Source organism: Phalacrocorax carbo, chromosome Z, assembly GCF_963921805.1.
Source record: "Phalacrocorax carbo chromosome Z, bPhaCar2.1, whole genome shotgun sequence".
Classification (NCBI taxonomy): domain Eukaryota; kingdom Metazoa; phylum Chordata; class Aves; order Suliformes; family Phalacrocoracidae; genus Phalacrocorax; species Phalacrocorax carbo.
In genome coordinates this window covers 39,933,466-39,952,669 of record NC_087548.1, presented here as the reverse complement: position 1 = coordinate 39,952,669, position 19,204 = coordinate 39,933,466, and the positions used below count along the sequence as shown (strand labels likewise).

The following is a 19,204-nucleotide window of genomic DNA, read 5'->3' as shown; positions in this document are numbered from 1 at the left end:
AATATACACTAAGAAGTGTTTTGCCTCTCAGTGAAGTCATGCAACACCACACATTTAAGGTCCTCTAATCTCTAATATTTCAAACCAGGAAAGTGACAGTGTTAATGTAACTTTTTTATTTCAGTTGTTTCATCACACACACTTGATTTTTTTGTTTACTAGTAAATCATACCATTTACAGTAAAATACTCAAACCCCCTCTTCTCCTCCTTACTGTTACTGTCTAACTAAGGCTTGTTCATCTCTGCTCACATCAGAATTTAATGACACAGCCAAAAAAACCCACAAGAGCTTTCAGAAGAAAGGAAAAAAGTAATCAAGAAGTCTGGCCAATTCAGAGCACTGTGCCAATAACATGCAGTAATAATTTCGGCATCTGTTAATTTTCTCCACTTCTTCAACATCCCTGCTCTTAAAAAAGCTGGATTTATCTGCTAAATGAGACCCACAAAAGTTGCCTTTTCATCTGGGTTCACAAGAGGTGGCATCATAACAGTGCCTGCATGGCAGATACCTATAAACGTAAAAATTTTACCTGACCACATGCTCTGTGCCTTATAAAAAAAATATCATGGAATAAGGCACATTAAAGGGTTAAACAGTAGCTAAAGAAACACTGCATATTCAGTGCTCCATCTCATGAAAACATCATTCTCCTGTTTAAGAAACATGTATAAGGCCAATTCACTCCAGCTTAAGATTTCATGCATTTCACTGAGAATATACTCATTTTCCAAACAGTCTTAGAAATTCTTCTCAGGAACATATTCCCATCCATAATGATGACACACTTTGACATTTCTGATGGTTAACAATTCAATGCAAATGTGAATGTTCCATTAATAAAAATACCAAAATCTTACTTCACATATAATTAAATACAGCTCTGTGCTTGGCAGGTTAGAGCAATTTTTATCCAAAACACATCCTGATGCTTGGAAAAAAAGTTTAATAAACTTAAAAGCTCCTTAAGCACTTGCAAGCATTCAGAAAAATGCAAAGTATTTTCTTCCCCCCTCTCTCATATACAGCTCAAACAGAAGAAACATGTATTGCATATACACTGTTAAAGCAGGCTTCATTGTGTAATGGAGGATCTGGTGGGGGGGTCAATGGAATTGTTTTATTTGTTTGTGAATTGTTATAGTTTATACCAGCAAAAGTTCTACAGTGCAGAGTTTCTATCAACACAGTTGAAGTAGTCTGTTTCTGAAACATAGAAAGCTGTAGTCCCTTTATACTAATGTGTTTACATCCATGCAAGGGAGGCATATCAGCGTGGCAAAATGCACAAATGCTTGCTATGACCATGCACATTCTACTAACAAAACAAAGTGATATTTGCTGGGATAGACTACTCAGGGAGAAAGAGACCTTGCAGGTTTTAAGCACCAGATCAAAGAAGCTGTCTCCTTTAAATTAGCCTGCAATGCTAAAACAAGATAATGGTATATTACAAAAAGCAGGCAAAATGGAAAGACATTGTGTTGGGAAGAGAACTATTGTTTTGATTCAGTAAGTGTGTCCAGATCCTTCCTAGTGGTAGACAGTCAACTAGAAAAGTTTGTCAAGGAAAAAAGCACCAGACCACACAAAAAGCAGAACAAAATTTACTAAATTTTCATATACTCTACTCTAGATGTTTCAGCTCATTTAAATATTAATAGAATAAGATTCAGAACAACAATTTATTATGTTTTCTGTGCCTAAGAACACACTGACACACATTTGTGTTCTACTTCCAGCACTGGAGCCTTTGTGGCAACAACAGAAATCTTTCCTGTTTTCCATTCCCACTGATCTCTTCAGAAAAATCCACTTCAAAACCACGCACATCTCAGCCTCTCATCCAATGTAGAACAGACTCCAGCACCCTCCTCCACAACTTGTACTGAGTAGTTCAGCTTTACTTTGCAAGCAGCTGTGACAAGGTTCTAATACTAATAGAAGGTTCACAACAAGTAAAACCAGATCAGCTGATCAGCAGTCACTGATGGGAAACAAATGACAAACAACTGACAATAAAAGTGTTTTAGCTGTTTCTTACACAGTGAACTTTTTTTTGTAGTCATATTTCATTCCAGCAACTACAGCTACTAACACAAATCTTGCAGAGCAGTCACACATGAGTAAACTCATGACGACATACAGAAAATAGAGAAGCCTTAGTATGAAATGCACTAGTTCTTTGGAAATAAAAGGATTTACTCTTACATACACACATTGACACTATTGTCAGGTTTATTAACTACAAAGAGGAAGAGATCTCCTCTGTTCCAGCCAGAATAAAGATTTTTGGCATCTCCTAAATGCACACGTAGACAAAACCCTGCGCTTGTAATGACAATATGCTGCTAAACATAAAAACAATATATTCCTATACAAAAAAAGAAAAAAATATATATTTTTGGCTTTGTAAGGGTTTTACAAATACCAGTGGCATGAGTACTTTATGTTGAATTACATCCATACACCTCACCTGTGAGCCTGCTGCTGCATTATTTATAAGATGATTGTTGGGATGAGAAATCCAGAATGTTGAAACTGCCCTGAAATATTATTCAGAAAGAAGTTATTATGGAGAAGCTCTAGCTCCTACAGAAATATCTCCCCTTCATAACAAGCACATTAGAAAAAAGCTAAACTTATGTCTGAAGTCACTATTTCACAGATGAAACAAAAATCACACACACACCCCCACATTTAGAAGTCAAAAATGCTTCTTTTTTTAGTTCAATGCAAAGTATTTTATTTAATGTTGTTCAGATACTCTGTACAACACTAAACTCTTTTAATAAGCTTGTACAAGATGTTAGTAGTATGCGGAAAAACTCGCAGTGACAACTTGAGGACGTGCGTGCCTTTGCACAGAAGGAAAGACGCGGCCTTAAAAGTCTATTGAACAAGTATCACAAGAAACGATCTTCCTACAAAACTTATTTTCTCTCTTTAATAAGTGACTCAATGCTCATTTTTTAAAATACCATTACTATGTGAACTACATTTAAGGTTTCTGCATTCACCGAATTACACATAAAAGATGTTCTCATCTCTTTATTGTGAAGAGATCATCAGCCATTTAACTGCTGCAGCTGGTATGGTTTTACTTTTTCAGGACAAAATACTCACATGCAGTCTGTGGCTGGCACTGGAACGTAACTTCCATACACTTTATCCCTAATACCAATACACATACTGCTGTTTCTATCTGTAGGAAGAAGAGTGCCTGGTTTCGTGACTAGCCCAAGGTTGTGGAACAAAGTATTCCTCTGCTCAATGCCATCTTCTGTGAAGAAACAGTGACCTAGTGTGTCATAGCCAATGGTGTCCTTTATCTGCAGAAATACAAGTTCATTATGTCCGTAGCAATAGCATTTACTGAGATTTATTTGACAAGTACCATTTAGTTTTACTATCTTGGCACAGCTGCACAGTGAAGCTTCAGTATCAGCAGTTGAGATGATTCAAGCACAGAGTTTTATTTATCCCTTACAAACACACTACTGTGTCTGGAGAGTTTAGCTGCTTGGAAGATTTTGAAAAAAACAGAATGGTGAGATCTGTTAAAAACAAGTTACTGTTTTCACTTGTTCTTTTATTCATTGCAATAAAAAAAAAACTTGCTGAGCATTAATCTTGAAAGGAGGAGACTATTTTTGCTCTAAATGCTCTTTATAACATTTAATTCAACACAGTATGTTTTACTCTCCTTGCACCTACCAGCAAGCCATTAGTTGCATGAACAGTCACACATCTGGAAAAACAGTGATGAATGGAAAGACCTTCCAGATAAGTCTTAAAATTATAACCTCCTTTTTCATCCACATCCCCACAAAGGTGAAAGTGAACGGGATAACTTCCAATCTGCTGCTGGCCCATTTGCTTCAATTCCACGTAGGAGAGATGAACAGATGTAAAATTCTTCAAAATCTAAAAATGTAACGAGAAGTCCAGAATGAATAACATACTACTTGCTTTTTAACCAATAGAAATTTAAGTTAATACATCACCTATACCAGATGTACAGAAGTTGGATGCGCATAGTTACCACAGGCCAACTCAAGTTAGAACAATTGTTACTGTCTTGCTCTATATCCTGCCTTATAAAACAGGATCCTTCATAAATATGTGTAAAAGCTAAACCTCCACTTGGATAACACAGAGCAATTTTCACCAGACATTTTGCCACGTCTAGCTGGCACGTTAAATATTCTTTATGTATGACGGCATCCTGTACAAATAAACAGAAGTCCCCCTTATCAGGGGCTGCCTATACTGAAGTTGTACCAGTGTAGTCCACCTGGGACAGGCTTGGTTGAATAAAATCACCAAATAATAGAGATTCAATGGAACCTGTTGAGATACCTGGTCCAACTGCCAGCTCAGCACAGGGTCACGTTAAAGACAGCTGCTCAGCACATTGCCCAAGGAATACCTCCAGCCACAGAGATGCTCATATAACATCAATTGGTTCTTCCTTTTAACGTTCCTGGTATCTAACCAGAATTTGCCTTCTTGAAGTTTAGTCCCTTTGTCTCTTGTCCTATCATTGTGCACCTCCAAGAATTGCTCTGGCCTCTCTGAACCCTCCCCAGGAGGACAGCAAGGACATCCCTCCTCTCCACCTCCCCCACACCCAACAAGCCTTGTTCTCCTTGCTCATCATCATGTACTCCCACACACCACCTTCACTGGTCACACCCCAGTGCCTCTACATTTTCTTTGCAATGGGAACCCAAAACTGGACACAGCGCCCCAAAGGAACTTCTTTATTAAGGAAGATATGACTTTGCCTTCAGAATCATACAACTTCACAGTAACACCACCTAATGCAAAGTGAAAACACAATGGGGCTGCACCAATAACACAGGAAAGCAGAAGTATTTTCTTCTACCTAACCTGCTACAAAAACAGAAACCAAGTGCAAGAGCGAAACAGCAATGAGCTAAGCTGAGGAAAAACACCCCCACCCTTTTCTATTTTTTCATTAACTTACCTGTCCCGGGTATTTACCAGAAATAACCATTTTAGATGTACTTTGTGCTGTAGGGAAATTAGTAATACAGACTTTTTCCTCTCCTCTAATTGCACTCCTAAGGTTTGTATGTCTAAAACACAGAGGGGATGGTCAAAACAAGGCATCCCTGAGATCTGACTCTTAATATCTAAAACCACTAATGCAGTCATAAAACTACAAACCAATGCCCCTCCTCACTGCCACTAAGCCTCCTTTATGCTACGGTCTTAGTGACCAGTAGAAAATGCAGGATAATCAAAACCCCTGGTGGCATTAACATTTACTAGTGCCTAGCTTGTGCTTGAGCGCACAAGATGAACATAAGCCATAAATGCTTCTAGTGCTGAAGTCTAGGTTTGGCAGCAGACACTTGGATATTCCTGTCTCCTGGGAACAGTTTCACAACTTTGATGACTCAAAATGTTTGTTTTCTCTTCTATCTTCCAGACATCTGAGGGGTCTGCTGTATTTGCACTATTGTGGCAATCAAGGTCAGGCTTTGCAAGATTCACAGCTTGTCATTATCCTCTTTCATTACATCATCTTGAACACTAAAGAGTGCCTTGATTCTGCCAACTTCTCTTCCACAAAACAAACGCTGCCACACAGTATGGGAAGGGCATACTTTCTTTCCCACCATTATGTCCACCACTATAAAATTAAAATCTGCATCCAAATATATTAGAAAGAGATTTAAACTGTGACCAGCACATAATGAGCACAAATACATTTGCATTTAAAATATAAGGCCTCAAACTTCTCCAGTGTCAGTGAAGAGCTGATATGCTGCTGCTCAATCCTTTAATCTAAAAACATAAGTGAATACAAGTTTAAGTAATAGTTTCTATAATAATACTTCCTCTCAACTTTATGTTTGTGGTAATACAAGAATTAGAAGCAGTTTCCTTTATTTTAACTTACTAACCTTAGTACTTTCAATTTTTTTAAAAAATTAGATAGAAATTGAGTTGGACCATGATGGCTATCCTCTCCATGCCTCTCTAGCACCCAATTTCAAGATGATGCAGATCTCCAGACTCAATGCTCATCACTTGGGGCAGGAGAAAGGCAGGGAAGGAGGGAAGACAAAGAAAAGGGAGATCAAACTTTATTCTGTAATATTACAGGATGCACGTGCAGGGACATCACTTGCAACGTCTAATCCCTGCCCCATATGTTGCAACATATGCTGGATACTTCTATATTTCATGCATTTTACATCCCTTCCTCCAATTCTGCAGACTAAGTCTTGAGGAATTAAATCTAATTTTGGGAAAGCTGAGAACGAAGTAATTTCTACACAAAGTAACCATATGAATTGAAGAACATCAAGTTTTCAAACCCCTTCAAGTTTAGCATTAGTCTTTTATTCCTCAATATGCCTTTACATGAGAGAAAGCTACTTTAAAGTGTTTTTCAGACCTTGACATGTCCGCCAAATGTATCGTAATTGAAGAACTGACACTCCTTTTCACGATAGCAGGTATTTTCCATTTCCCCTTGGATTACAATGTTCCTCGTAAGAACTCCAACTTCTGCCCTCATGTCCACTCCATCGATAATTTCTCCTACATGAGGAAACTGAGGATTTTCTGTCCAAAAGCGGTTTTGAAAGAGGACAAAAGAAAGAAAAAGTGAAATAAAAGAAGAGTTGCCTTGATTCAGAAAAAAACCCAAACTTATTTTATATAAGCAAGCTAACTGTAGCAACAACACCCAAGCATTCTGATACCTTAACATGCTGTTCTCTTAGCTTTTCTTATGTTAAGGCACAAAAAAAGCACAAAATTGTTAGATGATAAACATTAACCCAGCTAACACGAAGCAAATTCCCCCCTCCCAGACTGTGGTTGACTCAATGATAGTTAAGCATCTTGGAGGATAACAAATCAAGTGTGCCACTCCATGTTTCCTTCTAAAACAAAGTGTTGCCTATGTATTTTTTCATTTCAGGTAAGACAATCCTAAACAAATACCAATATTTTATTTTAAAATGCATCTTAATTTCACTCCAATAGTTTGTGAACAGAATGGATAAAAAACAAAGAAAAGTTAAAATGATACCAAGGTATCTAGAAAACTTCTAATGAAACATAGATGCAGATTCACTTTTTTTCTTTTAAAGATGTTGGCTGCTTAATCTGTTCCGAAGGAAAATTAAGGACTGAAATGAGGCCAAGATACCTTTAGAAAATATTGTATTCAACCCCCTGAAAGAAAAAAGGATTTGCTTTTCTAACTAAATTTGCTCTTTCATAGACAGTTATTTTGACGATGCATAAACTAAAATTAGGGAAAACAAGATACTCTGGTTTTACGCTATTCCAAAGAGACAACCAATTTCTTATTTGTCTATACAAACTGAGAAAGTTACCCTGTCCTGTAAACCTTAAATAAAATGGATTTATGTGTTTATTTTTTACAAAGACCTTTTTCCCTTGGGTTACCCTCCACTTATTGATTCCCTGAATACGGACTGTCACTATCCCTTCAAAGCTTACAAAAGGATACAAATCTAAACTGGTCATTACAACAGTATGAAGCAGAACCAAGAGTGGTATTAATTCTGCACCTGCCACTGAAGATTTAAAAAGACAATAGATGTCTGTAAATGGAACTGTGCTCCTCTCCTTGATGGCTTACCTGTTGTTTTTCCCTTTATTTGAGTAGCATACATAAATCAAGCCAAAAAAGAGCAACTAGGCCTCCTACAGGACAATATGTTCTGGTCTTCCTACCACAAAGGGGCCAAAATAGCTAAACTTAAGAAAAAGTACAAGAAATCATTTCAAACAATGGTGAGTTCTTCAGCCTGTCAAGTTTGCCATTCCACAGAAAATTCATTCTTTGTGGAACAAATATATAGGGAGGTTTGGGGATTTTTTTAAACAGTGTCTGTTACTATGACAAAGGAAACTTGATATTGGGGGTGAAAAATACCAAGATGGGCCAGTTCACCTCCTTTAACATCTTTTAAAGACGTATCTATAGTTCAGAGAGCAATCATTTTAAAAAAAAAAAGCCAAGATTTTATATTTTATGACAGATTGTAAATCTTATTAATATATTTAAAATCCTTTAAAAGCAGCTGCTTTTTCACAGTACGTGATTTCTGAGATGAAACAGAGTTTGCACACACATACGTTATTCTGTGGTGACAAAAACCTTGAACTTCACACCGCAACCTTCAAGTTAAGTTTGCTCTTTAAAATACTGTGCTCAGTAACACCCACAACGTGAGGACTTAAAAACAAAGCCGTGGAAGTGTCGCGCTCCATGTCACTAAGTCTGCTCTGCAGCTTCACCCATCCCGCTATTCTCCCAGGTTTAGTGAGGCAAACTTACGATAAGCTTTTTCCATATCTAGGAATTTGCAATACAGTAAAACACATCTGACCCAGTTTAGCGAATGCTGTGGGATGCAAACTGCACTGCAAAGTGGACACACAAACTGGCAGTCCCTTAAGATATGGGGGAAACAGGAAAGTTTGAATGTGTCCACAGAAGACTTCTTCAAACTACTCTTTTCTTTCTCAGTTCTCAGAAGAGGAAGTGGCACTCTACAGAGGTGGATGGGACAAAACCAGATCCTGAAGAGCACTGATTGGCTGCTGCAAACCAACACTGCAAAATAACACTAGGTAGTGCATGCTATGAACTGATGCTGCAGCCCAGAAGGCAGCCATAGGGGAAGCTGAAGACCTGAGGCTGGTGGACCACCAGGAAGGAGGGTGCTGGCACTGAGCGGGCGTAGAGTGGCAGAAGGAAAACATGGCCACCAGCAGAGCCTGGGAGCCAGTCCCATGGGAGGCTCTTGTGAAGTCAAGCAGAATGACTCAGATAAGAAAGGAAATGGTCAACAACTTGCACGACCATTCTGCACGCATCACACCCAAAATAAAAACAGATGGCAACAACTCAGGGATATCCTGTGTGAGCAGAGGCTTGGAAGTGCCACTTACTTTGTAAGTGTTTCACTGGGGGCAGGGGCGTGGACAGGGAACTGAGGAAAAGGAGGTGGGGAGTTTTGAAGATTGCCATTTTCTTTTTTCTTCCTTCCCCCCCAGCCCCTTCTCCTTTTTTAATAATAGAAGGAGATTATAATGATAGCACTTCAGAAGATAGGAAGGGCACTAGAGGCAAAGGAAATAGTAATGACCACAACAGCTATTCAAGCACGTATAAAGAGAAGTAGTGAAAAGACAGAAAGGAGCCAAGAAAAGAAAACAAGCATAATCCTCTTGGAAGAGAACTAAAGCATTCAATGATCCTGGGAAGAAAGAAGAAAGAACAGTTAATATGGTAAACTGTGAGGCAGACCTGACATTATACTGAGCAATTTTACAGCAAGAAGTACATGTTCCTGTATGAGGGAACAGCGCAATATAGAGACAGGTGAACAGGCTGTTCTTTACTGCTGCTGAAAGGGACCATCCAGGGTGTACTGCCGTGAATACATGTCTGACAAATCTTCAGGTGGTGACCGCTCTTATACCTTTGACTTTGACCTGATGCTTTGTACACTCCGGGCAGGGAAGGAGGGTGAATTCCTCTGTCTGATACATTGAATAGTCTGTGCTTGCGACCACAATCCGGTCTCCAGGCTCCCAGCTACTAACATCATCCAGAAGATTAATTATCACTCCACCTACAGCTTCTACCTGGAAGCCTGAAATTGGGACACCTAATTAAGAAAAAGGTAAACAAAATGTAAGATTATATTCACCCTTATATAAAACCATTTCCAAGAGGGTACTAACTCCAAGAAGATTGCAAACTCCAAAGCCCTCTAAACTACAATTCTGCTCTGAAACTTGCCAGTGTGAGATACCATTACAGCCTGCTTATTTAGTGGATCTCAAATAAAACAAATGGAAAAGCTGGAACTAACAGTGGCAGAAAAAAAAAAAGTATGTATAATTAAAAAAAACCCTAATATCATATGCCAACAATTTGTAGGTCCAGCTACCTCTACTTATTTCAAGTGACTTTTTATGCCATTCTTTACTCTACAGATGTAATCAAGGACCTGGCAGAACAAAGTAGGGAGACTTTCCTTTTTGTTCACAACTAGTAAAACAGTTTGGCAGGCTAAATTACACACACATGCTATTTCACCACCTTGTGATGGATTTGCCTAAGTTCAGCAACTCTTGCTTTCTCCTGACCCTAACTCTACAGTACCAGCAAGTAAAAGACGTATTCTGGTAGATTTCTTCTTAAGTCCATACATATTCATAGGGCTGTAATGAACAGTGAAGGACCAGTATCAAGTAGCTCAATTACTTAACAAATAAATATCCAACTACCTTAAAAAATTATTCTGAGGCAAATGTAATATTGCTTAGTTATTGTACAAACAGAAAAAGATTACTGCCCATAAAAAGTAAAACTCAGATCAAAGTTATCTTAAATATAAAAATGAATACAGTAAATGAGTGGTAGGCCTTCCAGGCTCTTTATACCACAGACTCAACTTGGTAAAAAGCCACCTAAATTTCAGCATCAAACAGCAACAGGAAATTGTAACAAGAATACAACATTTCTCTTGGCTTCTAACAAGTTTTATTTTCAGGATCATTATCACCATCTCAGAATTTTAGATTTAACATATACATAACTGACAAATTACTAAAAAAAGAGCAAAAAGCCTGATTCTACCTTTTATAAGACCCCTTATCTCTAACTATGTTAAAAACGAAGATTCTTAATGTTATGCTGTTCACACACTGTATACAAGTAGATTGAAAGAGCGGTTTGCACTGAAGAACTGTCCCCTCATACTTCACCCACAGCAAGAAAAAAAAACAAAACCAAAACAAACTTAGAGTACTCAGAAATCTACATTGCAACCAACAGTTCTATTTTAAAAAAGCATATACAATATTTTTTATTTCTTCCACAACGGCAGGATTTCACAAAATGCTTTCCTACCATCATTCCATTCACTGTAAGCTCTCACAACAAACTTCTGACCATCCACTGTGAAAAACTCTTTCTGAGCAATGGCTTTCCCACCAGTGCTGTGATTTTCATAGTTTCTCACTGATTCATTACAGGAAGAATTTCCACCACCTATGACACCAACAAAAGCCCAGGCTTGTCTGTGAAAAACAAAAGTAAATATTTAAATATAATGGTTCTTAACAAATTATTCACAGACAGGTAAAGGACAACACAGAATAGCACAGACGTAATAAATAATGTTTTTGCCTGCTCTTCCAAATTAATTTTGAAACGGATCTTCAAATTTCAGAAGAAAAGTGGGCAGACCTCATTGAAAAGAAACAGTTTAAAATAGTTGGATGTCCTGCATACAAACGGGCAAATACAAGAGCTGTTAACGGAGAAGACTTTCAGATACATTTTTAGTACAACATCCAACAAGACATGCTTTTTCCAAAAGCAAATCACAAGAGATAAGCGACAGAAGCAATACAGGATCCTACTCCCAAACAGCTGTACCAGAGCACAGGAAGACTAGGAGCCAGTGTTGACTTTCCCACTGCAGCCCGCTGCCGTCACAGCGCCATGGCAAGCGGCATCACAGAGTCCCAGGAGACTCTGCATGCATCAGTCTGGGAGGGATGGACATAGCCAGCAGCAGCTGCTGGCAATCACTGTACTGGACGGCCAATACCTTTTGAATATTTCAAGATGCTCAGATCCAGAAAAGGAACCACATGCTGTTATTCAACCTTTGTATAAGGTATCACTGATGTTTCTGAAGGCTGAGACCAAGGATTTTTGCTTTTCCCCCCCTCACTGGCCCTTCCCTCAGCTAGACATCTACTTGGCTGAGCACTGGTGGAGTAGGGAACTGTTCTGGATGTCCTTCCCCTTCCTACATCTCTGCTCAATGCATCCAAGTTTTTGGAAATGAAAAACAAACTGCATGTCACAGGAAGCTGCCACCAAGTGCAAAAACCAAGATTATTTTGCTGCCCTTTACTGCTCTGTAATGCCATAATTATGTGTGCAAAGGAAGCAGTCGAGATCATCTATTAAAAAGCTGAACAACTTTGCATCATTAAAGCTGAATCACTCACCCCAAGTGAAAACACTGTCAGCTAGCTGGACTGTAGTCTGTTGCTAATGATTGATTCAAAGGCAGATATTAAAACCACCTTCAATCCAGTTACTTCAGTCCCCTCATGATGTTCAGTGGGATTAAAAGGCCAAATGAAACTGTTCAGTGTTAGCGTGTTCATAGGAACTGTACATACTGGGCCAGCTTTTCAGTAGCAGCAAAGCTGAAGGTTTCACATACTAAAATTTAAAATCAATAGAGCTATTTTGCAGGAAGAGGCAGAAGGCAAGAGGGATGTAACAGAATATTCACCTCCATGCTGAAATCTCCTTCACTAGCTTTACAAGTTTAACAAAACGACCCTGCTTTTTCTCAGTGAACACTCAGGGAAAGCTGCTCACCTGTCTTCCACAGAGCAAGACAATTTTATGTGCTTACAGAGCCTCTACCCACTAACTAAAACAGACGAGAATCAGTTCAGCAGAGAAGGAAGAAAGGCTGCTTCTTCCTTGTTGCAGGCTGAAGAAGTTCCTTATTTCAGACAAACCAGTGTGGATGTCACAGACAGTGACAAACACCAGAAACCCACACCTGCAGGCCAGATCAGGGCTGGGTGCACAGCAACCTGAACAACTGCCACACGGGCTTCCCTGCCTTCAGGAGGTGGCACTTATTACAGGACATCCAGGTTTCAGCACCTCTGACCAAACTGCTACAGAGGCAGCGCTGCAAGCACTTTCCATCCCCTGACCACATGCTTACACAGCCACTGACAAACGTGCTTTTGACGGGAACCGAGGTCAGAACATGCCATCCTGACTGACAGCCCAGCCTGACTCTGCCAAAGCAGAGGGAGGAAACTAACCACAACCCAGATGCTGGAGGACAGTGAGGGGTAAGAATAGAATGGAAAAACTGAACGACTGATTTCCTGGAAAATAGAAAGGTTATACAATACCATCTTAATGGAAGCTGAAGAATGGACTGGCAGGTATTTGGTGACTCTTTCATTTATATTGCTATCCCTGTGCAGCACAAAGCCACGTTCAGGACATGAACCACAAAAAGTTACTCGCAGCAACTAAATAAACACCACAGCAGTTTATGTTTCCCGCTTTAATAATTCCTATTATACTACTTCTACTGTCCCACCATCCAAACCCTGACCAACTGAAAAGAATGGTCAAAAGATACAGAAACACCTTACAAGTATACTTCAATAACAAAATATTTTCACAGATCAGTTCCCTTGCTGAATCAGTGGAGGAGTCATGTACTTTCATTTCAACAGTGCACAGGTATGAATAAGACACTGTTTGATATACAGGATTAGTACCCCTTCCCTGTATTCAGTTTCTAGCTTGGTGTTCCTTGTTCTTCCAAATGTAAAGTCATATGCACTAAAAGCTTCACCTAGCAACTGTTTTCTATCTGTGTTTGAACAAGAAAAAATTCCTCGCCACACCCAGTTTTAAATTCCGTAAAGAACAGTGAAAGTGAGCAATGATTAAGTAATAAAGTTTATCACACAAATTCTTGTAACTATCAGTCTCTGCACTATCAAAATACTGCATGCTGAATACTACTACTGCAGTTTCATGTACAACACTGAGAATCCTCTAAAGACTTTAAGAGCAGTGTCAAAGTTTAACAAATTCCCCAAATGCAGCAGAATCTGTAGCTAATCTTTACTCAGCACAAAAGGGAAAAGAAATTATTTACCTGTAACTCAATCCTCTGACAAACTTGCTTCCCAAAAGATTTTGAATAGTCACTCTGGTTTCCTCCAGTAGATTTTTAGCAGCTGAATCTCCTACAGCGATAGCAACAATGCGACCAGGACTGCCATTTTTCAGTAAGTTCTGGAAGTTCACGCTTTCTTCTGAAAATTCATGAGTATCAAACTTCACTGCTTCCAAAATCTCTGCTGTGTCCTGATCAATTACTCTCACATTTAGTCCTCGGGAAAAATTTTTTTTAAATGTATGACCACCATAGGCCAGCCCTGAGAAATACATAGTCTTTGACAGAAGAGTCCATGATAACTTCTGGTGCCCGTGCAACTCCAGCGTTCCTTCAGGGCCCACACCAATAAATTTTTTGCCAAATTCTGGCACATCAGCACCTTCGTTTGACTTCCCATACAAAATAATAGTTGCTTTGGATTTATAGGGGCATTTCTCTGCTCCAACATGAAGCATTCCACCATCCTTTATCAGGATAAATCGAGTTCTCAAAGTAATATTTTTAGAACCTTCTTTATCATCACCAAAAACAAGTAACCCTAAAAGGAAAAAGAAAATTCTGTAAGTTAAAGCAAGATAAACTCAAGGAACCAAGTTCTGCAATAAGAACAACAAAAAAAATAGATTTTTCCATACCCATGAATTAAGATGTAATGCTCTTACATATGTTTATGAGTATTTGGGAAAGTAACTCCTACCAATTGTGATTTATCTTTCTAAGAATTTGGTCAGTTTATTCCTAATTTTCTCTGCCATTTTGGTAGAATTATTAACATACCACAATCACCATCAGAAGACAATCAGATCTTGTGCAAGGCAGGCTACTACACCAGTTTTACTATATCCTACAGAAAAACACATCAATCCTCCACTGGAAAGACTCTACAGTGTTCATTCATCTTTTTAATGATATTCCTGGCCTGGTAGCACTGAAAAGTAAAAGCAGGGGAACCGATCAATAAACTGCAACATAGAATTCCAACCCATTTTCGTGTAATCACAGAAGCAAAAACTACGCAGTAAACTGAAGCATGGTGTTCATCTTGCCATTTCATACCTCCATCCTGTATAACTATAGAGTGCACTGTAGCATCTGTGTTCAGACGAAACAAATCCCCTTTTTTGATAATAACTCTCTTTTCAGGATCTTTTCCAGGGCTCCAGTTTTTAAGACGAGGATTCTGATCGGGACAATTCTCTGCAATACAATGTGAAATTCAGCTTTTAAAAAACAAATGACATCACATCAATCAAGGCAGCATTAGGACAGACATGAGCAAGGTAGAGTCAGTCACCCACAAATGATTCTCACCTTTTGTGGTTACAATGCTGCAGCCACTGATGCTACTGTTTGTACTTGAGCAGCTAAAAGATGCCTGAAAGCTGGCTAAACTCTCAAGGGTGGGAAGGCATTCTTATACTGAATTAAGCTACTGATGATCACTGACTGAACTGTCAATGTATACTGTGACAATAAGATACTTTCAAACCCCATCAGATTTTTAAAATTATATTTTCTATATCATTTGCAGTAGATGAGAAGTAGGTGGGAGGCAACCAGATTACACTGAACACTGGATGTCCTAGGCCAGCTACCTGGGCCAACTAACATAGTTGTAAATCATCTAAATATCTCACCACCCTCAAGGTCTCTCCCTGTGTGAGAAAGGCTGATCCGTTCTTGCTTTTAAGCACCCAAATAACTTCTTTCCCTGTAGGTTTGCAGGTAAGGGACAAACAGAGACAAGACATCCTTAGTATATTTAGCATAATACCTTACTGGTTCAAGCAGTTTTGTGGGAGACAAGACAATTGGGCCTCAACTCAGTTTGTACTCCTTAGGAAGTCAGCTTGACTGTCAGGCTACAAGGCACGTGAGAGCAGAGACATACGCAAACCTTGCTGAAACCCTGCTAAAGTCTGGCACTACGCAGGCAACACCACCATACTACAAGGCCAGAGAAGGAGAAGGCAACAGCAGGAAGTGAGAGTTGTATGATTTCAGATGAAATTACAGCCATGTAGCATTTACAACATGCACATCTTTAGCATATTAAGCAGCTGAATAATGCAGTAGCAAAAACATACTACAAAAAAACAGAAAGTACATTCCTTGGATTTTCTTACCAAAAGAAAAGTCAGATTGACAATATTTTTCTTAAGCAAAATATAACCAAAAAGATGCCAAAATAAACAGGTTAGCAGCCCAACTGAGAGTTACAGTCAAACAGCCTTTTCACACCTCATCTTCTGGAGAAAAACACCCACACAACTGCAACGCAGCTTTGGGGGCAAAAAACTATTAGCAATAGCCCATTCTTGCAAAATCTAAAGAAAATGAAACCTATCCACAAGTTTAACACAAGCCAGCCTTAGTTTTGCTGACAGAAATGTCTTCCCTTTGGTGTTACCCTCCACATTTCAAATCCTTTCCAACTCAGGAAACCCACATAAACCAAGATTTGACTACCAGTGGGAAAAAATTAGCAGAACTGCATAAGAGCAAAAGGTATCCAAGTAGTAATATAAAAAATAAAATGAAAAGAAAGTCATCTGTGGGGGATCCTACGAAGACAGCATTCAGAAGATGAAATTCATCACAAAGAAAAGCAAAAAAAACCCAAGAACCACTGCGATCAGCAAGGCTGCTGAGCACTCATCAGATAAATGCAAGTCTATCGCCTGACTCATGCAGAGTCACTAAACCCCTTCCCCCAGACACCACACACAAGCACTGTGAGTTAACACATATTTCCTGGCTGATGGCAAAGGGCAATGTGAGGAAACCATGAGTCAGCAACCTCATGATTTCTGCTTGCTTGGTTTACATTAGAGAAGATCTAGTAACTGTATGTCAGAAATAAGAGGTATAAAAAAAAATCTATTGTACATTACAATCCAGCAAGAAAGCCACCAGGATGAGAAATAGGCACTCCTGTAATACAAGCATGCTTCTGAAGCACAGTGGATCAACTTTTTGGCAAGTAGATCAGATGTGCTCAGAAGTAGTATTTTGAAATTCTCCCTTAGCAATTGCAGTGGGGTGCAGGGAAACATCAAATATTGAGTGCTTCACCATATGTTACCTCCAAAACTACTGATTAGGTTTTACAGACTACAGTCATTACCTCTATAGTTAAGATTAAATGAAAACAGAAGCAGAGACCAGAAAATACTAGGTAGTTATCGCCTCGCCAAATTTAACCACTGCTGTTGAAAATTTCTCAAGTCAAGCCTGTTTCAGAGCATTTTTGTAAAAATGGGTCAGCTCTTCTTAAGGTTTAGTTGCTTCTCAGAATTGGGGAAGGAGAAAGAGATATTTTTGCAAATCATGAAGAAAAAAACCCACCCACATCATGCCACAGAAACCCTAGAACCTTCCATGTGCTGGAGCAAGGATATGAAACTTGGCAGGAGAAAAAACAGGAAGGAGATGAAGGTGTAGTTAAGTAGTTCCTTTTTACCTGCTTAGCCATCTAGTCTGGAGTTTAAGGCCTCTGGGGAAAAAAAGTTATCAGTGTTATATTATGCTCACTGTAAGTTTATCACAGTTTGGCAGCTAAGTTTTCTGCGGATCCTGTTTTACCCTGGGCAAGCTCCAGCCAAGAGCTGCAAAGGCCAAGCAGAACTCTTCCCTGAATACCTCCCCAGCTTGTCATCCTGACCCTGCACATAAGCCCCTGGAAATGGGGAAGGAAATTGCATTTCCAGTGCTCTCCCTGATTGCCAGTGTTCAAGATTGCTTCGAAAAATGATGATGACAGCAAGATAAAAGCAAGGAAGAAAAAAAACCAGCTGACAGGCAGGAATAGAAATGCAGACAAGTATCATTTTCCCTCCAGGGAAGGTATGCCGGAGGTTTAAGATTTACACACAATTACTACTAAGACTTACATTCTCTCCATTGCCTTTTAAACAGCCATTAAAGGTACTGACAATATGGATTTCGAATTAACCCTTAAGAAGAACACACCTAGCTGGAACTGCTGTCATTGGCTGCTAGCATGGGCTAGGTTGGAGCTGAGCGTATGAACATTTCAACCTGTTGGGAAACTTTCGGGGAGTTGTTGCAACAACATTGCAAGATTAAAATTTAAGCCAGAATTTCCCTGGTGCCTTGGTAGGAGTTTCTCTTATGTCAGGGTTTCCAAAGGATTCTGCGGGTGCATGTTGGGTTTCTTTAAAGGATAATGCAGGGAAACTTCAGAAAGACACAATGCAAAAATTAATGCTGAAAAATGGCCTGGGCTTCCATTGAGAAGCAGTGGGACATCGAAGGAAAGCAGTCAGGACCTTGAGATACTCCTTAGCCCTTACAAAAGTCATCACTATAGACAAAAAAAGCCCGTATACTAAATCACAGCCATTTTCCCTGCAACATCCTCAGTATCCTCAATGATCCATCAACCACATGGTGCCCATGCATTCTGCCCAAAACATCTGCACAACTCAATGTCTCCGGAGTGAGCTACTGTGGTTGAAGCAAAACCATTTCAAAACCACTCACATTTTTAGACTAGGCAAGCCATCTTCACATTATCAGCTTTTATAGCATGAAGGGACTCTTTTTTTATGTATCCCACAGCACAAGGTAACACCTCACTCCTACTAAAATCATCACCAAAGTCTACAACTTTTAATTAACTAAAAGTTGAATTCTTGGTATCAAAGCAGGATAGTGTGTGTGTCTCCCCCGCCACCCCCGCCAAAGTACTTCTCAGAGTCAACTGGCCAAATCACCCTTCAAGCCTTCTCTTGAACATGGTTATAACCGAAGTACTTACTGCAGATATGTACCCTGCTTACCAGTGATCTAGATCACAACATAGCAATAACTTTACATTTACTACTCCCTCAAGTTTTTTTTGTTTTCTTTCATAATGATTAGGAAAGCACAGTAACTTCACCCAAGAACAGATCTCAGCAAGTCACTACCCAGAGCAGTCCAGTTAGATGTGTGCTTTCATTTTGTACTGTCATCTGAAATCTTCAATTGACCACCTAACTCTCCAGGATGTGTTGCACTGACTTTGGAAATGGAATCTTTTGAGTTAATGCCAAAAGCCACTGAGGAGTCTTAATCTGTTGTGTTACAATAGCCAACAGTTTCAACCGAAATCCCTCTTTAACTTTAGAAACCTGACTTGCGGCTTAACAAAAAAAAAAAAAACAAAACCCAAACAAGCAAAAAAACCCCAAAACCAAAACCCAAAGCCAAACCCCACCACCCCAACAAAACAATCTACGCACCAAACTATACTACCAAGCTTTAGCAACTGCATCTCATCGCAACTCCTACCAGTATTTGGCCAGAAGGATGTATACTTAGTGATCAGCGGTTAATTGCATCACCTGTTCATGCTTTATAACCACTGACTTATTTGGGAGGTTTTCCAAATTCCATGAAAGTTA

At 39.3% G+C, this 19,204-nt stretch overlaps 1 protein-coding gene across 4 annotated transcripts in view; it reads right to left on the bottom strand.

Moving 5' to 3' along the window:
* CEMIP2 (cell migration inducing hyaluronidase 2) overlaps window positions 1-19,204 on the bottom strand; it is a 51,469-nt gene that overhangs the window by 18,373 nt on the left and 13,892 nt on the right. For 3 of the 4 annotated variants that reach the window (XM_064439620.1, XM_064439619.1, XM_064439621.1), the window contains exons 3-10: window positions 14,850-14,990; window positions 13,770-14,331; window positions 10,952-11,121; window positions 9,513-9,701; window positions 6,440-6,609; window positions 3,721-3,930; window positions 3,130-3,335; window positions 2,480-2,549 (exon numbers count right to left, since the gene is read on the bottom strand). In XM_064439620.1, coding sequence (XP_064295690.1) covers window positions 2,480-2,549; window positions 3,130-3,335; window positions 3,721-3,930; window positions 6,440-6,609; window positions 9,513-9,701; window positions 10,952-11,121; window positions 13,770-14,331; window positions 14,850-14,990 — 1,718 coding nt within the window. Of the gene's footprint in view, window positions 1-2,479; window positions 2,550-3,129; window positions 3,336-3,720; window positions 3,931-5,942; window positions 6,043-6,439; window positions 6,610-9,512; window positions 9,702-10,951; window positions 11,122-13,769; window positions 14,332-14,849; window positions 14,991-19,204 lie in introns of those variants that run through there. The other variant, XM_064439622.1, reaches the window with a different exon arrangement.